General features: G+C 37.9%; 3 protein-coding genes across 5 annotated transcripts in view; 2 read left to right on the top strand and 1 right to left on the bottom strand.

Annotated features, from left to right (window-relative positions):
• LOC108684861 (protein O-mannosyltransferase 1) overlaps positions 1-3,127 on the top strand; it is a 6,530-nt gene extending 3,403 nt beyond the window's left edge. The window contains exons 2-6 of the mRNA XM_018189386.1: positions 183-513; positions 898-1,072; positions 1,144-2,239; positions 2,445-2,746; positions 2,840-3,127. Of these exons, the coding sequence (XP_018044875.1) occupies positions 183-513; positions 898-1,072; positions 1,144-2,239; positions 2,445-2,746; positions 2,840-3,029 (2,094 nt within the window). The 3' untranslated portion in view covers positions 3,030-3,127. The remainder of the gene's footprint in view (positions 1-182; positions 514-897; positions 1,073-1,143; positions 2,240-2,444; positions 2,747-2,839) is intronic.
• Positions 3,128-3,752: 625 nt separating this feature from the next.
• Positions 3,753-6,810, bottom strand: LOC108684956 (BTB/POZ domain-containing protein 6-B). Its single transcript, XM_018189524.1, has 5 exons — positions 6,289-6,810; positions 5,261-6,202; positions 4,546-4,878; positions 4,287-4,463; positions 3,753-4,135 (listed from the first exon to the last, which is right to left on the bottom strand). The coding sequence occupies exons 2-5, from the start codon at positions 6,173-6,175 to the stop codon at positions 3,971-3,973; spliced, it is 1,590 nt and encodes a 529-aa protein (XP_018045013.1). The 5' UTR covers positions 6,176-6,202; positions 6,289-6,810; the 3' UTR covers positions 3,753-3,970.
• Positions 6,811-6,942: 132 nt separating this feature from the next.
• Positions 6,943-9,391, top strand: part of LOC108684955 (rho-associated protein kinase 2) — an 11,877-nt gene continuing 9,428 nt past the window's right edge. For 2 of the 3 annotated variants that reach the window (XR_001931656.1, XM_018189521.1), the window contains exons 1-2: positions 6,943-7,411; positions 8,784-9,104. Coding sequence is in view for 2 of the 3 variants with exons in the window: in XM_018189521.1 (XP_018045010.1) it covers positions 8,924-9,104 (181 nt within the window). In the remaining variant the exon portion in view is untranslated. Of the gene's footprint in view, positions 7,412-7,622; positions 7,960-8,783; positions 9,105-9,391 lie in introns of those variants that run through there. The other variant, XM_018189522.1, reaches the window with a different exon arrangement.

A 9,391-nucleotide genomic window follows, 5' to 3' on the forward strand; every position in this document is an offset into this window, starting at 1 on the left:
TATATATAATATAAATTTATTTATCTCTTATTTAACATGTGGTTAGAGTAGTGAAATTTATAAAGCCGATTATAAGGTTGATTATAAATCAAAATTTAATGTCTATTTAAAATCTAATATTTAAAATCTAATATTGATTATTTTCATCTATCTTTTCAATTATTATCTATTATTTATATTAGTCTATTATAATTACTTGTCTGTTTTACAGCTTCGATGAACTACATTATGGCAAGTACGTTGGATTATACATGAAAAGGACGTTCTTTTTCGACTCCCATCCGCCTTTAGGGAAGCAATTGATCTCTGCAGCGGCGTACTTGGCTGGATTCGATGGACAATTCAAGTTTGATAGGATCGGAAGTCCTTACAGCGATGCGATTCCTTTGTATGCGTTGCGCTTAGTACCGGCGATATGCGGCAGTTTACTGATTCCTACAGGATATTATCTTGTCCTGGAATTGGGTTTGAAGCAATGGGCGGCAGCAATTGGTGGAACTCTACTCTTACTCGGTAAGAGTAAAGTAGAATTTCTATTCTCAAATTAGAAAATGTATTAGAACAGAAGATTGCACGACTGTAGTATGCTGTTCATCTCCTTCATATTATATCCTATCTTTCTGTCTTATGATTAAAAATGTAGCACGTTTAATATTTAAATTCTGTTATTTTTGAAGATAACGATAGTAATGAGATTCTATTGTATATATAGTATAAGTCACATATACACATAATTTGTTACTTAAAAAAAAATTAAATTAAATTAAATGTAACTTAAAAATTAAATCCAGCCATTGATAGCTTCGCTAAAATTAAATTTATATCTTTATTATTGCTGTCCTATAACGCATAGATTGTATTGACATAGTTAACTGATATAGATACTTGCTATTTTAGATAACGCACTGTTGACACAGTCGAGATTTGTCTTGATGGAAAGTATCTTGATGTATTTCTCATTGCTCGGCTTGTTGTGTATTATAAAATTTCGGAAAGTTATGGATCAACCAACATCAGCGTCTTGGTGGATATGGCTGATACTAGGAATTGCAAATTTAACATGTGCATTATGGTATAAATACAGTCTTTTTTCATTTCTTATATTTACTCTCGATTAAATGTAATTAAAGTATTTTTTTACAGCGTCAAATATGTTGGATTTTATTCCATGGCCCTCGCTCTCTTCTTAATCGCTCATGATTATTGGTCCTTGCTCTCAAGAAAGACTCTGTCAAACACAATCTTGTGGATTCATCTTTTACTAAGATTCGTTGTATTAATCGCTGTTATTATCGCCGTATATTTAAGTATATTCTACGTACATTTGGCAGTACTCTCGAAGGCAGGACCACATGACTCAGTAATGACAAGTGCATTTCAAGCGAGTCTAGAAGGAGGACTTGCCAGCATCACGAAAGGACAACCTCTGGAAGTGACGCATGGTTCGCAGATTACTCTCAGACACACGTACGGCAGAGCCTGTTGGCTGCACAGTCATAATCAAGTGTATCCGTTGCGGTATCCCGATGGTCGCGGCAGCTCTCATCAGCAGCAAGTTACTTGTTATTCATTTAAAGATGTTAACAATTGGTGGATCGTCAAGAAGCCGGACAAAAATGATTTAGTAGTAACGAAACCTAGCGAACCCATTCGGCATGGCGATGTGATTCAATTGGTACATGGGATCACGAGCAGAGCGTTAAATTCGCATGATGTTGCGGCACCGATGACGCCGCAGAGCCAGGAAGTGTCGTGTTATATTGATTACAACGTGTCTATGCCAGCGCAGAATCTATGGCGAGTGGAAATCACAAACAGGGATCACTCTGGTGACGCATGGCATGCGATTCAGAGTCAAGTGCGGCTGATACACGTGCACGCGAATGGAGCCGAGTTTGCATTGAAGTTTAGCGGGAGGCAATTGCCCGATTGGGGTTTCAATCAGCATGAAGTTGTGGCGGATCGGCTGATAGACCAGACCAATTCCATATGGAACGTTGAAGAACATCGATATACTAAAAGTGAAGACCAGAAGCAACGGGAACGGGAACTAATCAGTGCGGAGATGATACCATTGCAGGCGACCGCGTTGAGTTTCTGGGAGAAATTTGCAGAGCTGCAAGTCAAGATGTTATTTAGTGGCCAAGAGGGTCAAAACAGCCACATGTATTCCAGTGGACCTCTTGAATGGCCGTTTATGTCCCGCGGGATCGCGTACTGGGTGTCTAACGAGAGCAATGTTAGTAGGAAAATTTTACATAAAAACGCTTGACTAATCAACACATATTGTTAAGACAAAATTAGGCATATTTTAATTACATTTGATATTTTTTTGTTTTTATATTTTTTTCCGTTCAATGTTTCTAATGAACGTTTTATCGATAGATAGTTTTAAATTTTCGCTTTCGGTTTTTATAAAGTAAACATTTGACTCATTGTTTCAGGCACAAGTGCATCTTTTGGGGAATATTGTGATTTGGTACTCTGGTACGATCTCAGTAATTGTATATGTAACAATATTGACATTCTATTTGATGAGAAGAAAAAGACAATGTTTTGATATCTCAGAGGAAGAGTGGGAAAAGTTTGTTAACAACGCTTACGTATTATTAGCTGGATATTTGCTTCATTTCTTACCTTTTTTATTCGTTGAACGAACTTTATTCTTGCATCACTATTTACCAGCTTTTATTTTCAAAGTCTTATTAACGGCAGCCATGATTGATCATCTGTATTATTTAATTAGGTACGTTGTTTGTTTAAAGATGCAAGTTTAAATTCTGTTACTATTGTTCACATAAATAATTATATGAATTATTTGTTATATCTTCTATTTCAGTACACATCGTCCAGCATGGAGCATTTCATTGTATATCATAACATGTGGTATTATTACTTGGATACTTTTTATCATCTATGTGTTCAAGAAATTCATTGTGTTTAGTTATGGGACATCAGCGCTCACTGCCAAGGACGTAATAAAATTAAGATGGAAAGATACTTGGGATTTCATTGTACATAAAACATAAGAGTTTACCAGGTTTAAGCATTACAAAACCTGTGTTATACAAGATGTAATATTTTTTTAATTAGGACGTTATATATTGAAACACATGACATTTACAAAACAGACGATATTAGTGTATTTTTATAAAAAAATTTGGCAAATGTTATTGCTTATAAATGCACACATGTGTATATGACGAAATATTTTGTTATAATGGAGCAACAAGTGTTACGAATATGGGATGACATATAATGATAAGTCCTTTCATAATATTGTAAAAAGGTAAAAAAGTTAAACATAAAAATATTTATGTATAGACTGATTCTATTTTATAAAATGTTTTATCATTAATAGTAATTGATATTATAGAAATCGCAAATATATCTTTAAAAAAAACAGTATAAATGTATAAGCCTATGTATTTTGTGTAATTAATTTAAAGATAGTTTGTGTGTGTGTGTGTATAAATGTGCGTGCGTGATTTATTTATAACAGATATAATTAAAACATAGAATTGTGTATGAAACTTTTAAATTAATTTTTTTTACCTTTTATATTGTATTTTTAAGAATTGTTTTTTGTATTGAAAAAATAGAAATATGAAAAAATTTATATCATGTAAAAAAGGGGGTAAGATAATAAAAGGATTTAAATAGTCAAATTCAGATTCGTCATTTTGTAAAAAGAGTACATTGTACAATATAACATCACTTGACTCAACTGACTGTATAATAAAAGAAAACAATTTCTATAGAATAAATTGTATTTTTATAATTAGAATCAATGAATAAATTGATACAGTTTCATCAAGGTCATAAAAGTTGCAATGAAAGACATCGATGAGCTTTAAAAAATAAGATAACGATAATAAATATAATGTACAACATAAGAGTAAATTTCTATCTTATCACAATAAATGTAAAATATGTATGGTATTTTTTATCTGTCACCTGTTTCGTTGTGTTAATGATATGTGAAAACTATGGATCGAATAAGACCATCACGAACTGCATGTGCAGTATTACCCACACCGAATGAGAAGAACACAGAATCACAGGACATGTTTTGGGCGCAAACTCCTACTGGATACCATCCAGCCTTATTAAATACGACGCCAACTCGATAAACCTATTAAAAAGAGAATACTATAATACAATTATCAATCAAAAAAATCTTAAAAATGAGCTTTGATGTTTGAGAATATGCAAAAAGATATTATTTTATAAATTTGAGATACATTTGATTATACACAGTAAAAAAATTATATATAATGACAAACCTTGTGCTTTTGAATGTAAACTGGTCGATTGAAAGTGATTTCCACGAGAGTACCAAAATTCGCTTTAGTAGTGAAATGTGTATACGTCAATCTGGTACCGTCGCAATCGAGGAGATGAGCGTATAAAATTTCAGTATAAGACGAATCGGCATCTATAGCGTGAGTGAAATTACTCGCCTATAAATAAAATGAATGAGATGTATAAGCGGTATACACTGGACGGATAGTAAATTACATATGTATACAATTTCTAGCTTACCGCCGCGATTTGCGTAGGAACCTGTACACCCACCACACAAATATTTTTATCTACACTGAATGTGACGGAACAGTCCAACACGTTTGTATTTAAGCAATCTGTTTGCTGAACTACCGATCTGAGACAATAATATTTTGGTCCCTCGCGAACAACTACTGCCGTGGAAGAAGTATTGGGCAAGTTTCCAGAATCTTTATTTATGCTCGCATCCACTAGTATCGGTGATGTGTTCCGCATTGTACTGCTGCTAGATTCTCCATCATTTAAAAAGCCAGAACGTACAGGAATGTTTAAATTACCGTACGGAGGAAAAATATGTCTCGAAGTCATCATCTAAACAGGAAAATGGATTCAATAAGGAAAATATTGAAATGTTGCGTGTACATATTTCTTATTTCTACTATTATAAAAGTGTGAAATATATTTGTAAAAACAAAAGAAGAAATCTATTTAAATTTACATTAACTGAATAGAGATTTTAAACATAGCGAGATATATATATATATATATATATATCCAATCCATGCATCGAATTTTTCGATTTTGAAATGCAATCATGGACAAAACTAAAGTAATAATATCACAAGCAATTTAATAATTTTGATGTTAATAAGCATCTTAGAAGAATATTAATAATTTGCTAATCTAAACATCTTAAGAAATGTAATTTAATTTTTTGCAAAAGTATATGAAAATGCGAAAAAAATGACTTTACATTTATTACAGGAAACACTCCCATGGAGTGTCCAAGATTCGTGTGAGCCTTAGATGGTTTTGCTCTGCTATTTGAATTCGTGCAAAAACCTTCGGGCATAGGCATAGTTTTATTGCCAGTACACAGAATATTCATCAGTATAGCGAAAGCCTCATCTTTCGTGAGCAAAGGAGACAAGCCAGGACCTTCTGCAAATTCTTGTGGTGTCAAACTCAGAAATCTTATTTTTAAGAGAGCATTTCCAATGACAGATTTTAAACATTTTTCATTGGTTGGATCGAGAGACTTTCTAGAGCATTCCGATTTAGCCCATCGCTCCATCGCAGTAAATAATTCTATCTCCGAACTGATCTGCAAATCGTCTTGCTCCAAAACTTTGAGAAGGGTCCCTAGCTCTACATCTTCCCAGCTAGCTTCCTTCAGAACTTGATCTGTCTTGGTGCGTATGATCTGTAGACATTTCTCCATTAGGACAGGTTCTTCAAAAAGCTTGGCAAACTCATATGCTCTGCATGCTTTCTTCGGTGAGAGATCACACCACAGATATTTTGTACACTCTTCTACCAAGGATGGCAGCATGTATTTTTTGGCGCAGTAACATAACTCGCAGGCCAATTCGAAGGAACCAAGTTCAACTTTATCTGTATATATATACTCTAGTAGAGCCTTGAATGCCTCAGGCTGAACATCCCTTATCGGTATTGGATCATTTTTCTCTGCCATACCACCAAAAAACATAGCTTCAAAGACTGGACTGGACATAGCCAGGAACAGTTTATGACCTTTGAGAGTCTGTTGCTGGGGTTCCTGGCCGACAATGAAATTACAATCGGACCATTGTCCAGTCTCCAGCAGATACTGGCCACGCTCCGACAATTTCTGCTTGCTGGTCTGCCAATCGCAGGGTAAACTCATTTTCGCGATGTGTTACATGTACTCGAGCTACAATGTGAAAGGAAAATCACCAGAGAATGAATCGGAGGCTCATGTGCCAGGAAGCGGCCCGTGCGATGACGTTACGTACTCACCTATTTCCGTTAGCGCTATAAATACAGCGTACAATATTAACAGCCAAATGGGAGAGAAACGCAGTGAGGTGCGCGGGAAAATTAGCCAGCCTGTTACTCTACCTGGGAGACGATCTCGTCGTTATCGTTCTCGATACTCGTTCAGCTCCACTCACCTCGCCGATACTCATGCGTCGTTAGCGTCGTAGCAGAACGCTACGCCATCTTAGACCGAGAGAATTCCCACCATCGCACCATTCTGCACCATTCGCATCATCGTCGTCGTCGTCGTTGTCGTCACTACTAGCTTTTCAAGGCTCCACTTTCCTTTCCCCCAGTTGCCTCAATCGCCCGTGCTAAGCAGTGCCGACACTGTCGACACTGTCGACTCTGCCGACGCTTTTCGAAGCGATTGACGCTTGCTCTGTTCTCGAGTCTCGAGTCTCGACCTCGAACGACGTCAACGACGTGCTTGCGCGCCCTCCCTATCTTCCGCCTTTGGCTTTGGCTCCCCTCTTTCGCCTCTTTGGCCACAGTACACTATACAGTATCCACTACCCGCTAGCGGTAACGCGCAAAGCAAAGCCTCCTCCGGCTGATTTCAGACCGAACACGTTCATTGCGGCGATCGATAATCCTCCGGCGTGGAAAGTGGCGGAAAGCGAGGAATCGAAGCCACGGAAGTGCCGTAACGTGATGTCCGTCGTTTTTCCCGGGTTGTGATCGTCGTGGACGACCGCATGTACCACACGGATTCGTCGTGAGAGTGACGCGACGACACGACGACGACGTTGCGAGAGGATCGCTCGTTAGGATTTCTATCTGCGCGGAAACGGCGCGCGTTACTGGAGACAAGAAAAAGATAAAGGCAGATGGAGCAAGAAAGAAGCTAAAAAAAGAAAGTAGAAAAGAAAGAAAAAGAGAAAGAAAGAGAGAGACGGATTCTCAATTTCTGTGGCTTTTGACGACCGTTGTGAATTGGCCAGAGTCCAAAATACTCCGGAATTGGCCGAATGGCGCACGCACGGCTCAGCTGTATGTCCATGCGCCTCGCGGAATAATGCATCTTCCTCCCGAAGATTTCTCTCGTCTGGATGACAGTGCCTGCCAGCGACGGGACGTAGGGTGACGTCGGTGAGGTGAGGTACGTACTATGTAGGCGATACGCCGTACGTCGCCGGTACAGCCAGATACAGATTACAGCGCGGCGCAGTCAGGCGCAGTAGCATTTTGGCGGTTGCAGATCGCAGGAGAACCCCCGCGAGCGATATTTCATTACCCTGGATTGCCCTGGATTTCCCAGAGAGACGCGATGCGATCGCGCTCGCGTCCTCCGATCTACAGGGAATCAGGCGAGGGCCGAGGGCGAGGCTTGTCGCGCCGCGCCGCGCGCGCGTGTCGCTCGTCTTTGACACGTTCGCGACGTGTCGGTGTCGTCGTAGAACCGTTGGACATTGACGTAACCTCCCTCACGCTCTACTCTCGAGGACGTCGGCGTCTTCAAGGGAAAGAGAACGTCGGGATCGCTCTTTGTTGTACGCGCGCGGATCATCGTCGTATCGTAAATTACGCGCGGATGAGTCATTGTCCTGTTGAACGACACGCATATTTTTACGCTCTACCGTCGCTGAAATGTCCTTGCCGCGAGCTCGTGCTCCGAGATACTACGTTTACGTGGACATATCGTATGAGGTACGTCCAGCGAACGTCTATGTGTTACGCATTTCCAGTTGTTTGTTTTACCTTGACATGGTATAATAACACTGTAACATTACATGTTTCCTCTTTCATATATCCTGTATATTCAGTATATTACATAAGAACTGAAAATATTGCTAAGCCGCACAAACGCGTGTTTTTGTATCTCTCGATCCATGATGTTTATGAAATATTTTTATGTCATATTAATTTAATATGTAAAGTGAACTCGGTGATGCGACGCGTCTAGAATTTTATATATTGTTTATATAGGGTCCTTTCCAAGACAGAGTGATAAAATACAAAATGCGTTCCATTTTGTGTTTGTAAGTTTTATTTGTTCTTGTTTAGTAGATAAGATGAATTGATGCTTACAGCTTGTGAGCGTGAAAACGGAACGCATCTCCAGTATAACACAGTGAATCATTACATCCTTGTTTGTTCCTATTAAACAAAGATATGAGTCTGTTTTTTTATTCCTGCATTAGACTGCGTTACAACTTCCTATCTCGTTTTTGCCAAATATCAAATATATATTTATTTTACTTTAACTTCCAAAAGTGTACACTGCATGATTTAGCTACAGAAAACAGACCTATGATTACTGTGTTATTATACAGGATGTTTTTCATTTAGTACCATAAATTGATATAAACATCATTCTATCTTTCTTGGTATTGATAGAATAACAAAGATAGGCTTGCATTGATTTGTGTTATCAAATGAAAAGCACCCTGTATCTCAACTGGAAAGCATAAATAATTTCCTAGAAAGACCTGGCATATGTATAATTACATTTACAATATTTGTTTGTTTAGAAAGTATGGAGCATTCATCAGATGTCGCAGTTATACCTCGCCCGAGTTATTACTGCATTTAGCCTTACAATAGATAGTCTTTAATGCGACAGAAACAGTACATTGTTGAGGCACAGTAATCCAAACTCCTGTAAGGAGAGATGGATGCGGTGTGCGATGAGGATAGGCGGAGACGCCTACGGGCTTTGGAGGAGAGTATAAAGGATCCTAGAAGCGTCACGAATATCGACTGCTTGTTGGACACAGTTCAAGCCCTGGTAACAGATTGCGATCATGCCAGCGTGAAACGTATGAAGAATATAGAAGCTTATATGAATAGATGTAAGTATTATGTTTTAATATTTGTTAGTTGTTTTTTGTTTTTGCACAAGTATACTAAGTCAAAGTTATGTTAATATTTTATACTCAGATATTTACATCACTCCTTTGGTGATAAGATATTTATTCTTTTTTGAAGAATTTTGACTTAATGCAATAAATTAGAGTGAAATAAACTATATCTGTTTTACTCTAACTTATTGCATCAACATACTTTAAGTGGGAAAAGAATCTAAAGTTACCCTGTATACACACACACACACACACACACACACACACACACACACACA

The sequence above is a fragment of the Atta colombica genome, unplaced genomic scaffold, assembly GCF_001594045.1.
Source record: "Atta colombica isolate Treedump-2 unplaced genomic scaffold, Acol1.0 scaffold141, whole genome shotgun sequence".
Lineage (NCBI taxonomy): Eukaryota > Metazoa > Arthropoda > Insecta > Hymenoptera > Formicidae > Atta > Atta colombica.

Bases quoted from the DNA above. Each gene is read 5' to 3' on its own strand.
- LOC108684956 (XM_018189524.1), bottom strand. From the start codon at position 6,175: ATGAGTTTACCCTGCGATTGGCAGACCAGCAAGCAGAAATTGTCGGAG. The intron at 4,464-4,545 runs GTAAGCTAGAAA...TTTTATTTATAG, and splicing joins TTCCTACGCAAATCGCGGCG to GCGAGTAATTTCACTCACGC. The intron at 4,136-4,286 runs GTTTGTCATTAT...TCTTTTTAATAG, and splicing joins TTTACATTCAAAAGCACAAG to GTTTATCGAGTTGGCGTCGT.